This window comes from Rana temporaria, chromosome 1 (genome assembly GCF_905171775.1).
Source record: "Rana temporaria chromosome 1, aRanTem1.1, whole genome shotgun sequence".
NCBI classification, from domain to species: Eukaryota; Metazoa; Chordata; class Amphibia; order Anura; family Ranidae; genus Rana; species Rana temporaria.
The window spans coordinates 100,909,452-100,935,330 of NC_053489.1; the positions used below are offsets into that span (position 1 = coordinate 100,909,452).

The 25,879-nt window shown below is 45.3% G+C and overlaps 1 protein-coding gene across 1 annotated transcript in view; it reads left to right on the plus strand.

Annotated features, from left to right (window-relative positions):
* The window catches only part of ANKRD31 (ankyrin repeat domain 31), a 97,768-nt gene that overhangs the window by 55,582 nt on the left and 16,307 nt on the right, over positions 1-25,879 (plus strand). The window contains exon 3 of the mRNA XM_040341365.1: positions 1,072-1,212. Within this exon, the coding sequence (XP_040197299.1) occupies positions 1,072-1,212 (141 nt within the window). The remainder of the gene's footprint in view (positions 1-1,071; positions 1,213-25,879) is intronic.

The window sequence follows — 25,879 nt, forward strand, 5'->3', positions numbered from 1 at the left end:
TACTCGGCAATACCCCGCAATACTCGGCAATACCCCGCAATACTCGGCAATACCCCGCAATACTCGGCAATACCCCGCAATACTCGGCAATACCCCGCAATACTCGGCAATACCCCGCAATACTCGGCAATACCCCGCAATACTCGGCAATACCCCGCAATACTCGGCAATACCCCGCAATACTCGGCAATACCCCGCAATACTCGGCAATACCCCGCAATACTCGGCAATACCCCGCAATACTCGGCAATACCCCGCAATACTCGGCAATACCCCGCAATACTCGGCAATACCCCGCAATACTCGGCAATACCCCGCAATACTCGGCAATACCCCGCAATACTCGGCAATACCCCGCAATACTCGGCAATACCCCGCAATACTCGGCAATACTCGGCAATACTCCGCAATACTCGGCAATACTCCGCAATACCCTGCAACGTCGTCTATGGGGATTTTTAAGTAGCGAAGTTTGGCGCCATTCCACGAGCGTGTGCAATTTTGAAGGGTGACATGTTGGGTATCTATTTACTCGGCGTAACTTCATCTTTCACATTTATGCAAAAGAATGAAGAAAAAATACTAAATTTGCCAAATTTTATAACAGAAACAAAGAAAAATTATTTTTTTTCAGTCTTTTTTCTCTTATAGCGCAAAAAATAAAAAACCCAACGGTGATTAAATACCACCAAAAGAAAGCTCTATTTGTGTGAAAAAAAGGAGGGAAATTTCATTTGGGTACAGTGTTGTATGACTGAGTAATTGTCATTCAAATTGTGAGAGCACCGAAAGCTGAAAATTGGTCTGGTTATTAAGGGGGTTTACGTGCCCAGTGGTCAAGTGGTTAACCTGAGCCTTACGCTGTCTTACTGCCATATCACCAGACATGGGATAGCAGCGCCTTATTAAACATACACACATTTAAAATGGAAATACATACTGTATCTGTGTCTACTTTGTTTTAGTTTAATGCTAACCGATGAAATGTTGTGGAGATCATCTTGTATGGTTGTGTAAGTGTGTAGACTTCATATCTATTCTGTTGCTTTCATTGGTATCCATTTTCTGTAGGACTACAGCCAGAAAGCCACCCTTCTGCCCAATGGGCATATTAGAGATCGTTCTGGGGAAATCCACCAAGATGTAACTTCCTGGATAAAGGCTCTTCTAGGAAATAACATTTCAGTAACTTGGAAATATGTGGAAAATAAGGTAGGTATAAAAAATGTCTGTCAGTAAACATTTTATTGTAGCAAGTATTGTAGTAGGGATGTAATAAGCATGTTTTAACCACTTTAGCCCCGGGCCTGTTTTTCAGAGTCGGTGTTTACGAGACAAAACCATTTTTTTTTTGCTAGAAAATTACTTAAAACCCCCAAACATTATATATATTTTTTTCTAACATCCTAGAGAATAAAATGGAAGTCATTGCAATACTTTTTGTCACACCGTATTTGCGCAGCGGTCTTACAAGCGCACTTTTTTTGGAAAAAATTCACTTTTTTAAATGAAAAAATAAGACAACAATAAATTTGGCCCAATTTTTTTATATATTGTGAAAGATAATGTTACGCCGAGTAAAATGATACCCAACATGTCACGCTTAAAAATTTCGCCCGCTCGTGGCATGGCGTCAAACTTTTACCCTTAAAAATCTTGATAGGCGACGTTTAAAAAATTCTACAGGTTGCATTTTTTGAGTTACAGAGTAGGCCTAGGGCTAAAATTAATGCTCTCGCTCTAACGATCGCGGCGATGCCTCACTTGTGTGGTTTGAATACCGTTTTCATATGTCGGCGCTACTCGCGTATACGTTCGCTTCTACGCGCGAGCTCGTCGGGACGGGGCGCTTTAAAAAAAATTTTTTTTGCTTTTCGCATTTATTTTTATTTATTTTACAATTTTTAACACTGAAAAAAAAAAAAAAAAAATTATCACTTTTATTCCTATTACAAGGAATGTAAACATCCCTTGTAATAGAAAAAAGCATGACGGGTCCTCTTAAATATGGGATCTGGGGTCAAAAAGACCTCAGATCTCATATTTAGGCTTAAATGCAAAAAAAAAAAAAAAAAATTGGGAAATGTCATTTTTTCAAATGACAAAAAAAAAAATGTTTCTTTAAGACGCTGGGCGGGACTGACGTTTTGACGTCACTTCCGCCCAGCGGAGCTATGGGGACGGGCGAAGGAGATTTTTCCTTCAGTCTCGTCCCCGCTCAGCTGCCGGATGGTCGCGATCTCCTCCGCCGCTACCGACGGCTCCGGTAAGCGGCGGAGGGCGCGGAACAGCGGCGGGAGGGGGGGGGCCCTCTCCCGCCACCGATAGCGGCGGATTCGCCGCGGAGACCGCCATTATCGTTAACACGGCCGCCCACAGAAGAGATGAATATCTCGATTGTGGCAGCAGCTGCTACCGTTACCGAGATATTCATCTCTAAAGTGATGACGTATAACGGCGGTGGGCGGTCGGCAAGTAGTTAATACAAATCCAAACATACTGTAGAATTGACACTAGGTCAGTGCTTCCATAAGTGCAGAACTCTAAACTAGCCATACACATGTAGATTAGGAATGGGCTGGGTGTTCGAGTTGAATGCAATCATGCTGAGGTGCTGTAGCAAGGGTGCACACTTTGCACCCTTGCACATCAGGGATTTTATAGGACTAGACTTAGGTGTATGCTTAAACAATTATACCAAACAGGTCCTAATGATCACACTGCTACTAAGGAGAGGTTGTGGAAGACACAGGTCACACACCATGGCAAGACTGAGCACAAAAACAAGATAAAAGGTCTTGGGAGAGCTGGAGAAGAAAGCAGGGGGGGATCTGAAGTACACAAAATGCCTCTCTCAGGCTAGTGCATGAGATATTTAAATTACTTGTCACTCACAGCAAGGGGGAAGAACTGACTACTATTTCTCCATTTGTCAGTTTTTATCTCACTGAAAAAAAATAAGAGGATTACGGAGAGCTGGATTAACACTTCGTGGCAAGACTGGGCACAGATGACATGTAATCCTATACTGTACAAGGTGCAAGCCTGAATAAAAAAAAAAAATGGGTTTACATTCAATTGCTTCATGTGCATGGGACGTTTTTAACCTCTCCTAAACGATTTAACTTGACAGCTAGAAACCAGCGTCTAAAAATGTCATTTTAGCCATGTTTACATGCTGCGTTTAGCTGCGTTTTCATCTAGAAGTGTATATATATATATATCTCAAACAAACAATTGTGACAGGAAGTCAGGTAAATCTGTGGGTGTTGTCACAGACGGAACATACATTTCTGCCTTGTTTAGACAATACACCAATTGTTATTAGGCGTCGGCTGCAAAAGTAGCCAGAAAAGGTCTAAGGGCGTTGGAAAACTTCAGCTGTTCAGAATGAGGCAATTAAGGCCTCTATAAGTAATCCAGAGGATTACCACTGATTTGCTGCATCCTGAGGCTTTGAGTGAAGGAGAGCAGTAGCTGAAAGTCTTCTGAGGAGGTGATTGATTTTTCTGTGTGATAAAAATCAAAAAGAGACTATTGTTTTTCTGCTGTATGACCAGCAGTGTCTGCCCAGCGCTAGGCTGTGCCAGACTCCCTAGATAGGTTCCTGTGTGGTGAAGGTAGACGCTCCAAGTGGCCAGGGTTTATTTTATGTTTGATTTTGTTTATGCTGTTTGGATGCTTGCACTTGTTTCCAGCAAGATGGAAGAATAAACCAAAATCTTTGTTTTAAACCGTCTTCGACTGCCTGTCTGTATAAATTCAGAGTGTAGTGAACCCATCCAGGGGGTCACACACCCCGCTACCGAGCTAACCCCTTATATATTTATTGTAAACTTTGGGGATTATAGCTCCACGAGACTAAGTGCATAAACCATTTAACCACTTAAGCCCCGGACCAATACGCTGTCTAAAGACCCAAGGTGTTTTTACAATTTGTCACTGCGCTGCTTTAACTGGTAATTGCGCGGTCATGCAATGTTGTACCGAAACGAAATTTGCGTCCTTTTCTTCCCACAAATAGAGCTTTCTTTTGATGGTATTTGATTGCCTATGCAATTTTTATTTTTTGCGATATAAACGGAAAAAGACCGAAAATTTTGAAAACAAAAGATTTTTCTTATAACAAAAAGTAAAAAATATCGAATAAACTAAATTTTAGTCAAACATTTAGGCCAAAATGTATTCAGCCACATGTCTTTTGTAAAAAAAATCGCAATAAGCGTATATTTATTGGTTTTCGCAAAAATTATAGCGTCTACAAACTAGGGTACATTTTCTGGAATTTACACAACTTTTATTTTATGACTGCCTATCTCATTTCTTGAGGTGCTAAAATGGCAAGGCAGTACAAAACCCCCCCAAATGACCCCATTTTGGAAAGTAGACACCCCAGGGAAACTGCTGAGAGGCATGTTGAGTCCATTGAATATTTTTTTTTTTTGTCCCAAGTGATTGAATAATGACAAAAAAATAAAAATAAAAAAAAAATTACAAAAAGTTGTCACTAAATGATATATTGCTCACACATGCCATGGTTATATGTGGAATTGCACCCCAAAATACATTCTGCTGCTTCTTCTGAGTACGGGGATACCACATGTGTGGGACTTTTTGGGAGCCTAGCCACGTACGGGACCCCGAAAACCAAGCACCGCCTTCAGCATTTCTAAGGGCGCAAATTTTTGATTTCACTCCTCACTACCTATCACAGTTTCGAAGGCCATAAAATGCCAAAATAGCACAAAACCCCCCCAAATGACCCCATTTTGGAAAGTAGACACCCCAAGCTATTTGCTGAGAGGCATGTCGAGTCCATGGAATATTTTATATTTTGACACAAGTTGCGGGAATATGACAAACTGATTTTTTTTTGCACAAAGTTGTCACTAAATGATATATTTCTCACACATGCCATGGTTATATGTGGTATTGCACCCCAAAATACATTCTGCTGCTTCTCCTGAGTACGGGGATACCACATGTGTGGGACTGTTTGGGAGCTTAGCCGCGTACGGGACCCCGAAAACCAATCACCACCTTCAAGATTTCTAAGGACATAAATTTTTGATTTCACTCACACAAATCTTGAAGGTGGTGATTGGTTTTCGGGGTCCCGTACGCGGCTAAGCTCCCAAAAAGTCCCACACATGTGGTATCTCCGTACTCAGGAGAAGCAGCAGAATGTATTTTGGGGTGCAATTCCACATATAACCATGGCATGTGTGAGAAATATATCATTTAGTGACAACGTTTTGTAATTTTTTTTTTATTTTTTTTTTGGTCAATATTCAATCACTTGGGGCAAAAAAATGTAATATTCCATGGACTTAACATGCCTCTCAGCAAATAGCTTGGGGTGTCTTCTTTACAAAATGGGGTCATTTGGGGGGGTTGTGTGCCATCTTGGCATTTTATGGCCTTCAAAACTATGATAGGTAGTGAGGAGTGAAATCAAAAATGTATGCCCTTAGAAATCTTGAAGATGGTGATTGGTTTTCGGGGCCCCGTACGTGGCTAGGCTCCCAAAAAGTCCCACACATGTGGTATCCCCGTACTCAGGAGAAGCAGCAGAATGTATTTTGGGGTGCAATTCCACATATAACCATGGCATGTGTGAGAAATATATCATTTAGTGACAACTTTGTGCAAAAAAAAATCAGTTTATCATATTCCCGCAACTTGTGTCAAAATATAAAATATTCCATGGACTCGACATCCCTCTCAGAAAATAGCTTGGGGTGTCTACTTTCCAAAATGGGGTCATTTGGGGGGTTTTTGTGCTATTTTGGCATTTTATGGCCTTCGAAACTGTGATAGGTAGTGAGGAGTGAAATCAAAAATTTACACCCTTAGAAAGCCTGAAGGCGGTGATTGTTTTTTGGGGTCCCGTACGCGGCTAGGCTCCCAAAAAGTCTCACACATGTGGTAGCCCCGTACTCAGGAGAAGCAGCAGAATGTATTTTGGGGTGTAATTCCACATATGGGGGGAGTATGTTTTGCGCGTGGGTGTAAGCGTTACTGGCACTAACTAGCTACCTAGCGGCACCAGCGACACTAATACAGCGATCAGAAAAATGATCGCTTAGTGACGCTGGCAGTAGGGGGTGAAAGAGTTAACTCTAGGGGCAATCAGGGGTTAAAACCTTTATTAGAAAATGTATGGGGGTACCTAACGCTATAAAAACCTGGCGGGCGAACCTCAAAAAATAACTAGCTACCTAGCGGCACGAGCGACACTAATACAGCGATCAGAAAAACGATCGCTTAGTGACGCTGGCAAAAGGGGGGTGAAAGGGTTAACTAGGGGGTGATCAAGGGGTTAAAAGTGCTAGGTCCAGTGTAGCCCCCTACCCCCCCCCAATAAAGGTTTTAACCCCTTGATCACCCCCTAGTTAACCCTTTCACCCCCCTTTTGCCAGCGTCACTAAGCGATCGTTTTTCTGATCGCTGTATTAGTGTCGCTCGTGCCGCTAGGTAGCTAGTTTTTTTTGAGGTTCGCCGCCATGTTTTTATAGCGTTAGGTACCCCCATAAATTTTCTAACGCTATAAAAACATGGCGGCGAACCTCAAAAAAAAACTAGCTACCTAGTGGCACGAGCGACACTAATACAGCGATCAGAAAAACGATCGCTTAGTGACGCTGGAAAAAGGGGGGTGAAAGGGTTAACTAGGGGGTGATCAAGGGGTTAAAACCTTTATTGGGGGGGGGGGGGCTATCCTGGACCTAACACTAACTGCCTGACACTAACTGCCTGTCACACTGAAACTAAATGCAGTGATCAGTAAATGATCACTGCAATTTAGTGACGGTGTGACAGGGGGGGGCTGGTGGGGGCGATCGGGGGGTGACCGGGGGGGGGGGGGATCGTAAGCCTATGTGTCTGTGTGTCAGTGTAGTGCTTGTGTACTCACTGTGTGATGTCTCCGCTCCTCCGCCGGACGAAAATACCGGCGGGAGGAGCGGTGACATCACTTCCTCCTCTGCCTGTGTTTACAATGCAGGCAGAGGAGGGCGGGGGAGGAAGCTGATTGGCTGGGTAGCGATCCGGAGGGGGCGGACAAAAACGAACTGCCGCCCCCGCATCCCGGATCGCTCCTGAAGATTACCGACCCGCGCCATGTACCGCGGGGGGTCCTGATCGGACCCCCGACCCCCGTCAAGCAGGGCACGTACAGGTACGTTGATGTGCCTGTCCGTGCCATTCTGCTGACGTATATGTACATGAGCGGGTCGGGAACTGGTTAAAAAAAGGCTTTTATTTACAAACAAACCAAAAATAAGGCTTAACTCCGCATACAGGGAAAACTATAAAACAAAGTCCACTTAGCTTCAGCATAAAATAAAGTCCGCTTGTCTTCAGCACAAAAATAAGTTAAAGAAAAAGCACCTACAGTTTGTTTGTAGATGGGTCTTCACCCCAGAACTTCAAAAGTCCTAGCTGTATCTTTAACAGCTCCCAGCAGACGCACAGCTCATCTCCACAGGTGCTTTCCCACCCGAATAGCACTTTAGAGCCTCCGAAATTCCGGGCGGCAAACGACTCTATCAAGACAGAGGACTGCGAGCCAGTCCTCTCTGGATTAACTCTTTCGCCGGGAATCCCTCACCCATTTTGGGTGACCCCTGTACACTTTCACAGCTCTTTAAAGGGACCACAACCCAAATATTGGTGCTGTATAGCACCTGTTCAGGACCCAACCTTGGCGTCCTGTATATGTCCCCCCCTCTGCCTCAACGTGGAGGTGTTGGAGGCACCACTTGATATCATACAATGGACTCGGGAGAGGGCATCAGCATTCTGATGTCTCCCTGGTCTGTGCTCTACCACGAAATTGAACTGGAGAGAAAGGAACCACCTTGTTACCCTGGCATTGGTGTGCTTGTTCTAGGGGTGCAACGGATCAAAAAACTCACGGTTCGGATCGTTCCTCGGATCAGGGGTCACGGATCGGATCATTTTTTTGGATCGGCAAAAAAATAAATTCTCCCGCACTGTAATATCCACATCTCTCCCCCACTGTAATATCCACATCTCTCCCCCTACTGTAATATCCACATCTCTCCCCCTACTGTAATATCCACAACTCTCCCCCTACTGTAATATCCACAACTCTCCCCCTGCTGTAATATCCACATCTCCCCCCCCCCACTGTAATATCCACATCTCCCCCCCCCCACTGTAATATCCACATCTCCCCCCCCCACTGTAATATCCACATCTCCTCCCCCTCCCCACTGTAATATCCACATCTCCCCCCCACTGTAATATCCACATCTCCCCCACTGCAGTGGCACTAGGGTTGGTGTCACCCGGTGCAGAAAAAAATGGTGTCATCCCCCCCCCTCCCACCAACTATAGTCCCCCCTCAGTAAAGAAACCCCTTGGTGCAGACACCCACATCAGTACGTACAGACCCCCCCAGGTAGTACAGACAGACCCCCCCCCCAGGTAGTACAGACAGACAGTGCTGTATCCTGGCCTAGGCCAACAAGGCCCAGGCCTAGGGCAGCACTTTGCAGGGGGGCAGCACGGAAAGAGTCCCCGCCGGCTTGTAGCAGCAGTCTTATGGGGCGGACTGGGCTGAGAGCCAAATTGGTCTAGCACCCCCATAAAGCGCCCGCACTGCTTCTGGTATGCAGGCGGCTGGCATTCTGCAACTGTGGGGGGGGGGGGGGGGTTCTGCTGCACCATTGGCATGGTAATATCTTCTTAGTCCTCACCATAAAATTATCAGAAATTTGTGCTTAAAGTAGAACTATAGGCTACAATTTATTTTTAATTTTGGATAGATTAAGGGGGATTTTATAGCCCCTGTCAGTTTATTTTTTACCATCCCCGTCCCATTGCAGAAATTTCCCTTCACTTCCTACCCCATAGCCAAACAGGAAGTGAGAGGAAATCTATGCAAATTAAGGGAATTCATTGCCCCCCCAACCGGCCCTCAGAACTAGTGTCCCCACTCAATTTTTTTTAGGGTGTGTCATATTTTAATTACCCCTAGTAGTATGACTTCCAGCGGTATGTCCCAAGAGTGCGGGCTCCTCCTCCTCTGTGGGTGTAAACAGAGAGGAGGGCTGCCATCGGGTCTAAGCCGAAGCCGCGGCCATAACATTAGGAAAGGCCGCGGCTTTGGCCTAGCTCCGGAGCCGCGGCCATAACATTAAGAAAGGCCGCGGCTTGGGCCTAGTTCCAGAGCAGCGGCAATCCACGGATCACAGCGTGTGCCGATCCGAAGGGGATGACCCGTTCGAATCATGGATTAACTGTGATATGTTGCACCACTAGCTTGTTCTGTCTCATCCAGGTAAGGGTAGCATGGTCTGACACCAAGCGAAACTTCCTACCAAGGAGGAAACTTGATGGCCAGACACTCCCACTCCACCATGTGTAAGAAAAACCACAGGGTGCTCCTCCCCATTGATTTCCTAAAACAGGACCGCTCCCAACCCTTCACTTGAAGCATCTGTCTGCACTACAAAATCCTTTGCAAAATCCGGAGCTACAAGCAACGGATCCTGGCACAATGCCATCTTAAGCATTTGAAAAGCTTTCTCGGTCTCGGCATTCCACTTTATCATCACCGACTTTCTGCCTTTGGTCAAGTCAGTCAGCGGTGCAGCGATGTTGGGGACAAACCTCCTATAATAGCCAACTATGCCCAAAAACGCTCTGACCTGCTTCTTGGTTTGGGGACGGGGGCCAGTCCTGTATGGCTTTCACCTTACTCATTTAGGGCTTCACAGCCCTCTACCCACTATATACCCTAGGTATTTGGCTTCCTCCACCCCAATGGCACACTTCTCCGGATTGATGGTGAACTCTGCTCTTCTCAAGGAGTCTACAACTGCCTGAACCCAGGGAAGATGGGACTCCCAATCAGGGCTGAAGATGACCAATAGGTAGATTCACGTACAGATGCCTAAACTTGCGGTGGCGTAGCTTAGCGTGTTTAGGCTACGCCGCCGTACGTTAGCTAGGCAAGTACATGATTCACAATGTACTTGCCTGCTATGTTGCGGCGGCATAGCCTAAAGCAGGCGGGCGTAAGGGCGCCGAATTCAAATGTGTGTAAGGGGGCGTGTTTTATGTTAATAAGGCTTGACCTTATGTTTTTGACGTTTTTTTTTTTTTTCTGCGAATGCGCCGGGAGCCTACATTTCCCAGTGTGCATTGCGGCTAAGTACGCCGCACGGGCCTATTGATTTTGACGTGGACATAAACGTAAATCCCGATTCACGGACGACTTGCTCAAACGACGTAAAAATTTAGAATTTCGACGCGGGAACGGCGGCCATACTTAACATTACTATTTCATGTAGGGCTAAGCTCTAATTTTAGGCGGCCTATCTCTAACGTAAATGGCGTAAAAGTACTGTGTCGGCCGGGCGTACGTTCGTGAATCGGCGTATCTACTCATTTACATATTATACGCCGACCGCAATGGAAGCGCCACCCAGCGGCCATCCGAAATATTGCAATCTAAGATACGTCGGCTTGCGCCGTCCTATCTTAGATATGTTTAAGCGTATCTCTGTTTGAGCATACACTTAAACATAAGTCGGCGTAGATTCTGAGTTAGGCCGGCTTCTCAGTAGATAAGCCGACCTAACTCTTACTGAATCTACCTATATGTCATCTAGGTAGACGAAAGTGTATCGTTGATGTGGACTAGGGATGAGCTTAGTGTTCGACTCGAACCTATGTTCGACTCGAACATCTTCTGTTCGTACGTTCGAATTTCGAACAAAACGGGTCGTTCGCGCCGAAATCGAGTGACGCGCGTCGGCCTAGAATTCACTGCGGCACTGCGCGCTGATGATTAGTCAAGCATGCACCATGACCCTGCATGCTTGGCCAATCACAGCGCGCAAAAAACGAAGAACCATAATTGGCCAAAGCCAGGGTGGCTTTGACCAATTATGGCTCAGGGGGTTTAGTACACGCCCCACACTATATAAGGCCACATCAGACAGTCAATCAGTTAGAGAGAGAGATAGAGACAGTGTCTTTTCTACCAGATAGATAGATAGATAGGGCAGGCTAGTCAGTTTAGTTAAATTTACAGTGTGTAGAGGATCCACATCCCAGCGTTGTACATATATTTATACACTGTATAGCTTAGCTAGATCAGCTATTCCTATTGTTAGGCAGTAGATTGTGCTAGCTGCAGTGCTCTAACGTGTTGTATTGCCTGCATAGTGTTTAGTTTACACCTAAACATAGTACTCAGTGTTAGTGGACGTGTGCTATTTAATTGCACATACACGCTGTTGCTGCACGTGTGCTATATAATTGCACATAAACGCATTAGCTGTTACTGCATGTGTGCTATTTATTTGCACATAAACGCAGTCACTCTTACTGCACGTTTGCTGTGTTTTTTTCCTCATAAACGCATTAGCTGTTATTGCACGTGGGCTATTTAATTGCACATAAACGCAGTCGCTCTTACTGCACGTGTGCTATTTAATTGCACATAAACGCATTAGCTGTTACTGCATGTGTGCTATTTATTTGCACATAAACGCAGTCGCTCTTACTGCACGTGTGCTGTTTATTTCTGATTTTGTCCTGTGCAGGCTATTAAAATGTCTGGAAGGACAACAAAGAGAGGCAGAGAGTCACGAGGGCAAGCAGGCTCTGCATCTAGAGGCTACGCTGGTGGTGGACACGGTGCATCCTCTTCAGGACGTGGCCGTCTGACACGCTCGTCCTAATTTTTGGGAGCTGGCCATGTTGAGCCTCAACATGCAGAGAAATTAGTGGAGTGGATGACCAAGCCGTCCTCATCCTTCTCATCCTCTCACCCAGGCTGCACTTAGTTTGTCTGGCAAAGCAGCTGCCAAGGTGTCCTCTTCCCTCTGCACAATGGCATCACATAATCCTTCCCTAGTCCCACCATGTCCTCCTGAGGAGTCCCCCGAACTGTTTCAACACAGTGTTGGGTACATGCTGCATGAAGATGTGCAGCGTTTTGAAGACTCCGATGACGGAACACAGATAGAGGAAGGCATTGATGTAAGCCCAGAGAGAGCGGGTGCCCGAGAGGGACAGCAATCTGGCAGTCATGTTCCCCCAGCTGCAGCATACTGCCAGGTTTTCGACAGTGATGAGGAGGGAGGGAATGGTGAGGTCACTGACTCTACGTGGGTGCCTGATAGGAGAGAGGAAGAGGAGGAGGCACAGGCACATCTCCAAAGAGGCAGGATGCCCTCCATCACCCGCTTGGGCACCACATGCTTGACCAGACATATGTCGACCTGCCATGCAGTTCGTTGGCAAGCATACCTGAAAGACCCACACCAAAGAGCAAAGCTGGCCTCCCCTTGCCCCTCATCAGCTGGGAGCTCCAACCCCACTAGACCCTCAGTCCTCTCTGAAGCCTGCACTGATGGGACTGAAGGTGTAGAAATAGGTGTGTCACAACCTAGTAGTACATGCGGAAAATCTACTGATGGTAGCAGACAAATTTCCCTGCCCCAGCTGCTGCAGCGCCGAAAGAAGTACTCTCTCAGCCATCCACATGCCCAGCGGTTGAATGCTAGCTTAGCAAAATTGCTAGCACTTCAACTGCTACCTTTTCAGTTGGTAGATTCTGCCCCCTTCCGTGAGTTTGTGGAATGTGCGGTACCTCAGTGGCAAGTACCCAAACGCCACTTTTTCTCACGGAAGGCGATTCCCGCTCTCTACCAACATGTGGAAGGCAATGTCCATGCCTCGCTGGACAGGGCGGTCAGTGGTAAGGTGCATCTTACCGCTGACTCATGGTCCAGCAGGCATGGACAGGGATGTTACCTCTCTTTCACGGCGCATTGGGTGACTCTGCTGGCAGCTGGAACTGACGCAGGGCAAGGTACAGTAGTGTTGGAGGTTGTTCCGCCACCACGCCTCCAAAACACTACTACTGGTTGTGACACGCCTCTCTCTCCTCCACCCCCTCCTCTTCTTCTTTCTCTGTGGCCTCTTCCTGTGCTGATGTTTCCTCTGAACCAGCCGTGCTCCGTAGGCGTACGAGGGGCTAAGCAGGAATGCAGGCCAAGAGATGCCATGTGGTGCTAGAGCTGGTGTGCTTGGTAGACAGGAGCCACACTGGGGCAGAGGTTCTGTCGGCTCTACAGGGGCAGGCTCAGAGGTGGTTGATGCCACGCCAGCTTAAGCCAGGAATGGTGGTTAGCGACAGTGGCACCAACCTCCTCTCTGCCCTGCGACAGGGAAAACTGACCCATGTGCCCTGTTTTGCTCATGCTCTCAATTTGGTGGTGCAGCGGTTCTTGGGCAGGTACCCGGGCTTACAGGATTTCCTTAAGCAGGCCAGAAAAGTCTGTGTGCATTTCCGAAAAGTCATACAATGCCACTGCTCGGCTGACAGACCTCCAAAGGGAATACAACCTGCCCAAGAACCGCCTAATCTGTGACATGCCCACCAGATGGAACTCTACATTGGCCATGCTGCAGCGGCTGCATACGCAGCAGAGGGCCATCAATGAGTACCTGTGCCAATATGGCAGCAGAACTGGGTCAGGGGAGCTTGTTTTTTTTTCCCCACGCCAGTGGGTCTTGATTAGGAATGCATGCACTGTCCTGTTACCATTTGAGGAGGCCACGAGGATGGTGAGCAGTGACAGTGCATGCATCAGTGAGACTGTCCCTCTTATTCACCTGTTGGAGCACACACTACGTGGAATAATGGACAGGGCCCTTGAGGCAGAACAGAGGGAGGAAGAGAAAGACTTCCTTACCTCTCAAGGCCCCCTTTATCCAGACAGTGGTCCTGCATGCCCGCCTAGCACACAGGAAGAGGACGAGGAGGATGAGGTGAAGGAAGAGGAGGATTGTATCAGAAGCGTGGAGGTGGAGCCTAGCACTCGGCATCAGCAGTCTTCAAGGGATCACTTAGAGTCCCAAGGAACCTCTGGACTGTTACGTGGCTGGGATGAGGTGGCTGCGGATCCTGTCATCCTCAGTGACCCAGAGGACTGTGCCCCGAATGCCTCAGCAAACCTACGCTGCATGGCCTCCCTGATCCTGCAAAGCCTGCGTATGGATCCTTGTGCTCGTGGTATCAAGGAGAGGGATCATTACTGGCTGGCAACTCTCCTTGATCCACGTTACAAGAGTAAGGTTGCGGAGCTTATCTTGCCGTCGCAGAGGGAGCAGAAGATGAAACATCTTCGGGAGGCCTTGCAGAAGGGTCTGTGCAACGCGTTCCCAGAACCTGGGGGATTACCAAATCCTGTTCTGGACAACGTTTTGCTGAGGCTTCGGTGAGTCACAGAAGGAGCGGTGGATAAGGGGGCCGTCTGACCCATGCGTTCAGACAATTTTTTAGTCCGCAGCCCCAAGGTATGACCGGTTCCAGCAACCATCGCCAGCGTTTGGTTTACATGGTGCGTGAATACCTAGGGGCAAGATCAGACTTGGACACCTTCCCCACCGAAAATCCTCTGGCTTACTGGGTCTTGAGGATGGATCACTGGCCAGAGCTTGCACAGTACGCAATTGAGCTACTGGCTTGCCCTGCATCCAGCGTTCTTTCAGAATGCACATTCAGTGCTGCTGGAGGCTTTGTGACCGATCACAGGGTGCGCCTCTCCACCGACTCCGTCGATCGACTGACCTTCATAAAAATAAATCAGGCTTGGATCAACACCAGCTACCAAGCACCTGATGCTGATGTAACTGAATAATTTTTTGGAAATGACAGATCCCTTGGAGACTGCCTATGCTGATGCTGAGTGACTGTCCTGTTATGCTGCTGACTGAATATCCTTTTCCCCCTTACTGATCTTGCTGATAGCTAATAAGAACATTTTTGTTTCTGGGCTCCGCCACCAGTGCCTAAGGCCCAATTTTTCTGCCCCTGTTTAACAGGGGCGTCTAATAACAATTTTTGATGCAATACTTTGCATGTGGCTCTTTGCTGCGCTCCAATTACAGTATCTGAGGGGTTGCAGTGTTGTGACACCGCCACCAGTGCCTAAGGCCCACATTTTCTGCCCCTGTTCTAGTACTTTTCTTTGTTTTGATTCTTTTCTAATTTGAGTTCATTCTAGCTTTCTCCTACGTTATCATAGTGTCATGTTTTATTTTCCTGTACTAAATACTCATCATTGTCAATGTAAACACCACGGGGTAGATCCACAAAAGGATTACGCCGGCGTAATTTTAAATTTCCCGCGTCGTATCTTTGTTTTGTATCCACAAAACAAGATACAACGGCATCTGGGTTAGATCTGACAGGTGGTACGCCTTAGTACGCCGTCGGATCCTAAATGCAATTTTTCGGCGTCCGCTAGGTGGCGTTTCCGCGTTGAGTATGCAAATTAGCTATTTCCGACGATCCACGAACGTACGAGCGGCCGTCGCATTTTTTTACGTCGTTTCCGTTCGGCTTTTTCCGGCGTATAGTTAAAGCTGCTATATGGTGGCGTACTCAATGTTAAGTATGGCCGTCGTTCCCGCGTCTAATTTCAAATTTTTTGCGTAAGTCGTTCGTGAATAGGAATGTGACGTCATTTACTTTCACGTCGAAACCAATACGTCCTTGCGGCGTACTTTGTCGCAATGCACCCTGGGATATTTTAAGGACGACGCATGCGCCGTTCAAAAAAAACAGTGTTTACGTCGGGTCACGATGTATTTGCATAGCACACGCCCCCATCACTCCCATTTGAAATTGCGCGCCCTTACGCCGCAATAGATGCACTACGCCGCCGTAACTTACCGCGCGGATTCTTTGCGAATTCACTACGCCTGCCTAAAGATAGGCAGATCTTTGTGGATCTGCCCCCACAAATCTAGATTTGTTCTTTTAGGCAGCATTGATATAATAGTAAAAGAGGGGGAACCAATGCGCAAAACCACACCTAACCAAGGGCAATAGTACAAATAAATAATGTAATGATAATACAATTAAGGACAATACTAAAAGCAGCAGCCACTACTAAAAAAGTGCTCTCGCACCAATCAGCATATGTAAAAGTGGGGGGTGTAATGGCGCTTATTAGTAAAAACGTAAAAAATGCACAGCACCGTGTGATAATTAACTGGTGATGAAGTATAAATGTTTCACTCTGAATTCCTCACAGATTCCTTACACACCAACAACTAAGATGTAAAGGAAGGGAAATGTGAAAATAATGACATCCGGCAAATAGTGACTCAAATCGCAATTTGAGATCATAACACATTAAAAATTGTGAAACAATTGTAAAACTATTATATTATAGTGAAAAAAATCCATGCAAACACTAATAAAATAATTGGTATGTGTGAACCAAAAACAACTGAATAATCAATAAGTGCACTCAAATGTGCTAAAAAATAGTTCAAACAAAGTGTTCAAAGAAAAAAATCCATGCACAAAAGTTTTCCAAGTGAGTGAAAAATGAAATAAAGTGCTTAATGCAACAATTTCCACGAAGTGCAATATATAAAACAAAGTGCTTGATGCAAAAGTTTCCACAAAGTGCGATAGTGCTTGATATAAGGGTGATGCTGCAGTCCAATGCACGATCACCTCCGTGTGGTAGTGCAGATCAAATAAAATGAAAATACCAGTCTCTCACCTCAAGAAAGGCTAATAAAGCCTATGTGTTGTAATGGAGACCAGCAGATGGGTCAGGACGCGTCAGGGGATCAGAGAAGTGACGTCATCTCCGCTCGCGGCGGAGATCTGCTGCTGCTGTTTGTTACTTTTGTTCCTGTAACAGAAAATTTAAACTGTGAGTGTTACGTTTTTTTCTATTAAACTTGCTTATACTTGCTACACTATGGAGTGCGCATTCTGCTTTTATTGAGAGCGTTTTTGGATGACCTGTGGACGGATGCTGGAAATAGCCTGGATTGTCCTGACCCATCTGCTGGTCTCCATTACAACACATAGGCTTTATTAGCCTTTCTTGAGGTGAGAGGCTGGTATTTTCATTTTATTTGATCTGCACTACCACACGGAGGGATCGTGCATTGGACTGCAGCATCACCCTTATATCAAGCACTATCGCACTTTGTGGAAACTTTTGCATCAAGCACTTTGTTTTATATATTGCACTTCGTGGAAATTGTTGCATTAAGCACTTTATTTCATTTTTCACTCACTTGGAAAACTTTTGTGCATGGATTTTTTTCTTTGAACACTTTGCTTGAACTATTTTTTAGCACATTTGAGTGCACTTATTGATTATTCAGTTGTTTTTGGTTCACACATACCAATTATTTTATTAGTGTTTGCATGGATTTTTTTCACTATAATATAATAGTTTTACAATTGTTTCACAATTTATAATGTGTTATGATCTCAAATTGCGATTTGAGTCACTATTTGCCGGATGTCATTATTTTCACATTTCCCTTCCTTTACATCTTAGTTGTTGGTGTGTAAGGAATCTGTGAGGAATTCAGAGTGAAACATTTATACTTCATCACCAGTTAATTATCACACGGTGCTGTGCATTTTTTACGTTTTTACTAATAAGCGCCATTACACCCCCCACTTTTACATATATTGATATAATAGGAAGCCACACGTTGTTGAGTATCCAAAAATATTTACTGTATCACACTTAAAATGTGTCATTTTTCATTTTTTCTAAAAATATCTTAATAGAAATTGTTTAATTTTTTATTTATTTTTTGTCAAATATATTTTTGCTTTTAAATACTTGTCTACATCTATTTTTTTTTTTTTTTTTTTTTTGTTTTTATGATCTTCTCGAGGGCGAGGTTTGTGTCCTCTATTTCTGCCCTGCAGGACATGATCTCCCCAATTGGCACCTGGGCACTGTAGGTGTCTAATCCGCCCCCAACAGCTCGAACTCCTCCTGAAATTTGGAAAAAAAACATGTATTAAAATGATGCAGGCCTACATGTATTACCTGAAGGTGTGCTGTATGACACTGACCTGATGTGGTGGCATTTTGCACTTCCTGCACATCCGGCGAGGGTGGGGCTTGGCTCTGTGTGGGGTTGGTCGGCTCCACTGCTGCAGCATGATTGCGGCCTATGAGATTGTAAAAAAAAAGGGATAGATGAATCAAAAATATTAGAGGCCTGAAAGAGGAATATCAATCATTCTTTTTAAAAAGTGTGGTACAATTGTCTGTTTTTACAATCCTTCTAAGCTTAACACAGGATTTTATCCATTACCAAAGCTGCTGCATTTCTCTATCTATGGCCAAGTTTCCTACATTGAAAAACAACAAGTATACACTGGATCACCTCTGTGTGACACCCTAACTAGGTTGTTCTTGTGACCAACACTCAGTGCCGATCCTGACCTCCCTGGGGCCCGAAGCAAAATGACATGGCACATTAAAAATGAGAAGCGGGGGGCGCTGACGACAGTGACATCTCACATTAAAGAAAGTTGAGAAGTGGGGGGAGAGGGTGTTCTGCTGTCGGAAATGACGTCTTACATTAAATTGAGAAGCAAGGGGTGCTGACTTATTGCCTCTTCTCCCATGCAGCCAGCGAGTTGAAGCAGGGTGAGGGGGCAAAAATTACTTCTTACCAGGCGGGGCCTCTAGTTATTTTGGGGGCCCTATGCAGCTTTGTGGGGCCCTAAGCGGCTTGCATAGTGAGCCTATAGGGCGGATCGGCCATGCCAACCATTGTGCTACTTAGTCCATATGTGTAATCAACTGCTGTGCTGAGCATACTCTCCTTTTACTGTATATTGACTTAAGTTGGATTATTTAAATCTAGTTAATAACACATCTACATTAAATAAAAAATTGGTCTCACATAAAATGATCATATATAGAATGAACAACCGATTATTATGCCCACAAACATGAACCTTGAGACATCTATTCTTGAACTGTATATATACACAACCTGAAAGAAAAAGCACATGCCGCAAAATAATAAAAACAAATAATCAGAGTACACTTTTAAATAACTTACGTCTTTTGAGGACTCTTGGAATTCTCTCGAGCTGCTCCGTTTCTCTTCTTTCGAGGTCTGACCACCTCTTCCTCACCTGCTACCTTGACCTCTGCACCTTGAATTTCTGATGGAGAGTCCTCTGAACATTCTCTATTATCTTGGCCTCGACCTTATTGGGGTTCTTGTAAGGCCCTTTTAGACAATCATAGTCCTCCTTTTTAAGGATGGCAACCATCTCCACCATTTTATCGAAAGCCATGTTGGTGGCTTTGTACCTCCTCTTGCTCCTGGTGTGTGCCTGGCCTCTCTCCTTACTTGCAGCTTTCTGTCTCTCCTGAGTGTCCTCCATCATGTCTTCAGTGAAGTGCATTGACCGACCGAAAAGGGGCGTGGCAATTACTAGCACGATCGTCATGGGCGGGGATACGTGCGGAGCTTCTTGCATGCGTAGTGTATAAAGGGATATTGCGTGAGTAAGAACGTCGTTCGCAGTCGGTAGAAAACGTCGGGAAAACGATCGTGCAGTACGACGATACGAAACTTGATTTTTGGACTTTATGATCAGTGGATGAGTTTGTGGGTTAGATATGGGGAGAAAGCTAAGGCTTGACTGACATTTAGTTTTTTTTGCTAAATTTTGACTTGCAGAAATAATGGAGGCCTTCAGAGAACAGGAGTTCTTCACAGAATTTGTTCAAAGGGGGCCCCGGATGGCAACCCCCCTTTTTTCTAGAATTTTTCTTTCCCCAAAAAATAATTTATTCAGCCAAGATCTGGCATTGTAATGGCCCCCCCACCCTTAAAATCGACATATATTGTTGCCACACAGCACGTGCGCTTTGGGGGGCCAAGCCTGTATGGCCACAGGCTCACGGGCCACCACTGGAACATCAATGGCCTCATCACCAGGCACAAGTGTCATGTAGTTTGTTGAGGGTCTCTTTAGGAAATTGTGCAATATGCAGCAGCAAAGTATGACATGGTTCAGATTCTACTTAACAAACCTACAGTCCTTATCTTGTTTGCACCGCCTGTATACTGCTGTTCATAGTATATAGGGCCAAAGGTTCTTGTCAGGGCCGATCCTCCCTATAGGCTCACTATGCAAGCCGCTTAGGGCCCCGCAAAGCTGCAAAGGGCCCCCCAAATTACCCTCACCCCGCTTCTAAACTCGCTGGCTGAGTCATTTCCGACAGCAGAACACCCCCCACCCCCGCTTCTCAACTTTCTTTAATGTGACATGTCACTGTCATCAGCGCCCCCTGCTTCTCATTTTTAATGTGCCATGTCATTTTGCTTAGAGCCCCAGGGAGGTCAGGATTGGCATTGGGTCTTGTAATGACCTGGGGGGAGTGGTGGCGGGGAAACTCATGCTATTTTTTTTCAATGATTTTTATCCATATTGCAGGGACCAAACATTACATTAAAGCCGCAAGCAGTATTAAATTACTTTTTTCTGAGAGTAATCTCATGTTGTGCAGGGACATTTCTAAACACATGCCACTACTATAGACACCCAGCAGGTACGATATTTAAAGGAATTTTTGATTTTTTTTTTTCACTTTAAGCATTTAAAATCGCTGCTCCAGAAAAAACGACAGTTTTTAAAACTTTTTTTTCCATTGATACATGTTCCCTGGGGCAAGTCCCGGGTTCTCAAAGACATTTTCCAACAATAACTTGAATATTGGGCTTTAAAATGAGCACTTTTGAATTTGAACGTTCGAGTCCCATAGACTTCAATGGGGTTCTAAATGTTCGCACGAACGGTCGGTCTGTTCGAACGTTCTGGTGCAAACCGAACGCGGGTATGTTCGGCTCATCCCTAATGTGGACGCAAAGTTTTTTGTCCATGGCCCTTTGGAACGTGGCGGGGGCAGAGTGTAGACCAAATGGCATCCTTTTATATTGGATGTGGCCTTCCGGTGTAGAGAAGGCTGTTTTCTCCCTATTCTTTGCTCCACATTTTGGTCCATTATTCCACCTGCCCATTTTCCTCTCCCGTTTGGACTCCAAGAAGGGCTTGCCCCTGGCTGGCGTGTTTCACTTACATACACTGGCTGACCGTGGTTTCCGATTTCCAACATCTACCTTGGTAAGTATTTTACAACTATCACCAATGAAGACTAAATGCACATGTGAGGATCATGCACACGTATATGTGACACACATGCACGTGGGTGTGTATGTTTCTCCCCCTGTTGGTTCCTTTGTAACAATCTTCATTGATATACATGTGTTTTCTTTATAGAATCTATGTTCGCGCAAAAAACTGCCTCCCCCTGAAGAAGACCGCTACTATTATTACTAAGGTCGAAACGTGTTGGGGCTTTTTGCGCCCAAAGTGAAATGTATACAGTACTGTTAAACTCTACCTTGGTTGTTCCTATAATTATGTACCAGTTTTATTGATGTTCTTTGAAGCTAATGTCCTGAGTTTTTCAGATGGTGTTCCCCTCAATATATGGCTTGTGAAGAACATCCTTATATATAATTATTTATACTTTATCTAATAAATTGTATACTTTTTTACAAATCTTATCTTCATTATTATCGTTTTCATTCACTGCTGCAACACAAAACCCCTAGGCGTAAATGTACCCTTTTTCCATTTTCTCCCTGACTTCCTTGGTCAGGGGAATCTGCCAGTACTCTTTTGTGAGGTCTGGCGTGGTGATATACCTGGCAGGACCCAACCTCTCAATTAACTCATCTACCCGTGGCATGGGATATGCATCAAACTTGGAGACTTCATTAAGTTTTCTGAAGTCGTTGCAGAAGCGAAGGGTGCCGTTGGGTTTGGGTACTAACACAATTGGACTCGACCACTCGCTCTGCGACTCTTCAATGACTCCAAGCTCGAGCATTCTTTTAAACTCTTCAGATACTGCCACCCTATGGGCTTCTGGCATACGGTAAGGCTTTAACCGGATTTTTACATTGGGTTTGGTTACAATGTCATTCTCAATGACGTTGGTGAGACCGGGCAACCCTGAAAACATGTCCCTATTTCTTTGCAGAAACTCTTTCGCTTGCTGTGTTTGGGGCCTAGTCAGGGTAGCAGCAACCTGCATCAGGTCGATCCCTGCAGGGTCCCCTGACTGTACCCCTACCACCGCAGATACCTGTTCTCTGTTCCAGGGATTCAACAAATTTACGTGATAGATCTGGTATGGTTTTCTTTTCCCTGGCTGGTGTACCTTGTAATTCACCTCACCCACTTTCTCTACTACCTCAAACGGACCTTGCCACTTGGCCAAGAATTTGCTCTCCACCGTGGGTATTAGATCAGCCACCGGTCTCCTACTTGAAACTGTCTAATTTTAGCCGGCCGGTTATACACTCTTCTTTGGGCATCCTGAGCCTTCTGCATGTGCTCCCTCACCAGCGGCATCACCTTAGCCACCCTCTCTCACATATGAGAGATATTCTTTACCACAGTTTTATGCGGTGAGGACTCACTTTCCCACGTTTCCTTTACTAGATCGAGCAACCCCCGGGGCCTTCATCCATACAATGGCTTAAACGGTGAGAAGCCCGTGAATGCTTGTGGAACCTCCTGGATGGCAAACAGGGCAGGGAGTAACATATCCCAATCCTTCTCATCTTTCTGGACCACTCTTTTCAATATGAGTGAGTGAGTGAGAAACTTATATAGTGCAACACATGCAAACTGAATCGTCTCTGGGTGCTTGGTATCCATTCCCCCGGGGCCTCAGAAGAGATGGGTCTTAATCTTTCTCCTAAAGGCCAGGTGGTTTACCTCCAACCGGATGCTGGTTGGTAGAGTGTTCCATAGTCTGGGTCCTTGGACCGCAAATCTTTGTTCTCCTTTGGACTTGTATCTGGTTTTGGGTATCTGGAGAAGATTTTGATTGGTGGATGGCAGAATGTGATTGGTGTTGTGAGCTTTCATTTTTTCGCATAGATATTGGGGGGCATTTCCCAGAATACACTTATGCGTTAGACAGAGTGCCTTGAAAGTGATTCTGTCTTTTACAGGCAACCAATAAAGGGATCTCAGTGAAGGTGAGATTGATTCCCATGTTTTTTTGCCAGTCACAAGTCTAGCGGCCGTATTTTGAACGACTTGCAGGTGAGTGATTTGGTACTTTGGGAGTCCGAGATAGAGGGCATTTGCATAGTCAAGTCTGGAGTTGATAATTGTTCCCACCACGACTGCTATGTATTTTTTTGGTATAAAGGGGGTGAGTCTGCGTAGTAGGCGCAGCAGATGGTGTGATCCGCTGACTACTGACCCTATTTGTTCATCCATTGTCATGTAGGTGTCGAAGATGACTCCGAGACTTTTGACTTTGGTGCTAGGGGTGATGGTTTGACCCAGAATGGGCGGGGCGTTCATGTTGTTGCTGGATGTATCTTCCGATTGGCCTGAAACAGAAGAAGTTCTGTTTTTGACCCATTGAGTTTAAGATGACTCTTAGTCATCCAATTTTCTATCAAAGAAAGGCATTTCTCTAGTCTGAGATAATGGTCCTTTTTGTTGCAGATGCGAAAATATAGTTGTGTGTCGTCTGCATAAGAGTGGTAAAGTAACTTCTGGTTACTGATGATTTCAAAAAGAGGGCGGAGATAGATATTGAACAGAACAGGTGACAGTGGGGATCCCTGGGGGACTCCGCATGCCATCGTGCGTTTTTCAGAGGTGAAAGGGCCCAGTTTCACTATTTGTGATCGGTTTTCCAAGAAGGAGGAGAACCACGATAAATCACATTCCGCAACTCCGGCTACGTCAACTAGCCATGTCAGTAATAATTCATGGTCTACCGTATCAAGAGCTGCGCTTAGGTCCAGCAGTACTAGAAGACAAGATTCTCCTTCGTCTGCGGCCTCTAGAGCGTCATCCCATATTTTGAGCAGTGCTGTTTCTGTCCCGTGACCCGGACGGAAACCCGATTTGGAATGGGTCAAGTAATTTATGGGTGTCTAAGTCAGGGCTCGACAAATCCCGGTCGCCAGGTCGCCATGGCGACTAGAAATAGCATCCTGGCAACTTGGCTTGGAAGGTGGGCAAAAAGAAAAAGCGGTCTTACAAGCGCACTTTTTTGGGAAAAAAATAAGACACCAGTGAAGTTATCCCCATTTTTTTTTATATTATGAAAGCTAATGTTACGCCGAGTAAATTCATACCCAATATGTCACGCTTCAAAATTGCTTCCGCTCGTGGAATGCCGACAAACTTTTACCCTTTTAAAATCTTCATAGGCGACGTTTAAAAAAAAAAAATCTACAGGTTGCATGTTTTGAGTTAGGAGAGGTCTAGGGCTAGAATTATTTCTAGTCGGGACGGGGTGCGTTTTCTGGCTCCTAACTTTTTTAGCTGGCTCCTAGATTCCAAGCAAATTTGTCAAACCCTGGTCTAAGTGATGTTGTAGCTGATGTACAACTTCTTTCTCCATTACCTTGGAGAAGACATTTAGGCCAGTTATGGGACGACGGTGGTTAGGGTCTTTGGGGTCGAGTGTGGTGTGTGTGTGTTTTTTTTTTTTTTTTTTTTTTAGAATTGGTTTGATTATACCTTGTTTCAGCAAGTGTGGCACCAAGCCCTCCTTGAATGACTGACTGGTTTATGAGCTGCATGATAGCTGGTGCCAAAGTATCGGCACATTCTTTCAGCAGTTTAGTGGGGATGATATCATTGGGCGCTGTGCTATTTCGCAGAGTCCCGATATATGGACTTTAGAGTTTTATTAACCACTTGCTTACTGGGCACATATACCCCCCTCCTGCCCAGGTGAAATTTCAGCTTCCCGCACTGCGTCGCTTTAACTAACAATTGTGCGGTCGTGCGACGTGGCTCCCAAACAAAATTGACGTCCTTTTTTCCCCACAAATAGAGCTTTCTTTTGGTGGTATTTGATCGCCTGTGCGGTTTTTATTTTTTGCGCTATAAACAAAAGAGCGACAATTTTGAAAAAAATACAATATTTTTTACTTGTTGCTATAATAAATATCCCAATTTAAAAAAAAAAACTTTTTTTTCTTAGTTTAGGCCGATACGTATTCTTCTACATATTTTTGGTAAAAAAAAAAAAAGAAATTTGCAATAAGCGACTGGTTTGCGCAAAAGTTATAGCGCCTACAAAATGGACAGAATTATTTATTTTTTATTTTTATTTTTTTTACTAGAAATGGTGGCGATCTGCGATTTTTTTTTTTTTTTTTTTTTAATTGGGACTGCGACGTTATGGCGGACACATCGGACACTTTTGACACATTTTTGGCGCCATTCACATTTATACTGCGATCAGTGCTATAAATATGCACTAATTACAGTATAAATGTGACTGGCATTGAAGGGGTTAACACTAGGGGGTGAGGAAGGGGTTAAATGTATCCCTGCATTGTGTTCTAACTTTGTGTGGAGGGGGGGGTGACTTGGGGGGTTGACCGATCTATGTCCCTATGTACAAGGGACACAGATCGGTCTCCTCTCCAGAGACAGCACCGCTGTCTCTGTGTAAAACGGCAATGAGAGATGATCTCATATGTTTACATATGAGATCATCTCTCATTGGCCGCACAGATCGCATCGCAAACGGCCACTCTGATTGGCCGTTCGCGGCGATCTGTAATTGGCTGTGTCCAAGGGACACGGCCAACACAGTTTCCCCGCTGCGCGCTCTGGAGCGCGCGCGGGGAACGCCCAAAGGGGCGGACGTCTATTGACGTCCTTTTGGATTTTGGGATCCGTGCTGTAGCCGTCATTTGACTATAGCGCGGGTCCCAGGAGGTTAAACCTCTCAACTAGGCCATCGGTCTGCGGGTGATAGACGGACGTCCGCAACTGCTTAATCTGAAAAAGTTTTCACAAGTCCACCATCACCTTTGACAAAAAAGGGGTGCCCTGGTCCATCGGTATCTTTGGGGAACCCAGTTCGTGAGAACATTTTAAAATAATTTCCTGGCAATGGCCTTCGAGGAAGTTTTCCTCAAAGGGACTGCTTCTGGAAACCTAGTTGTGTAA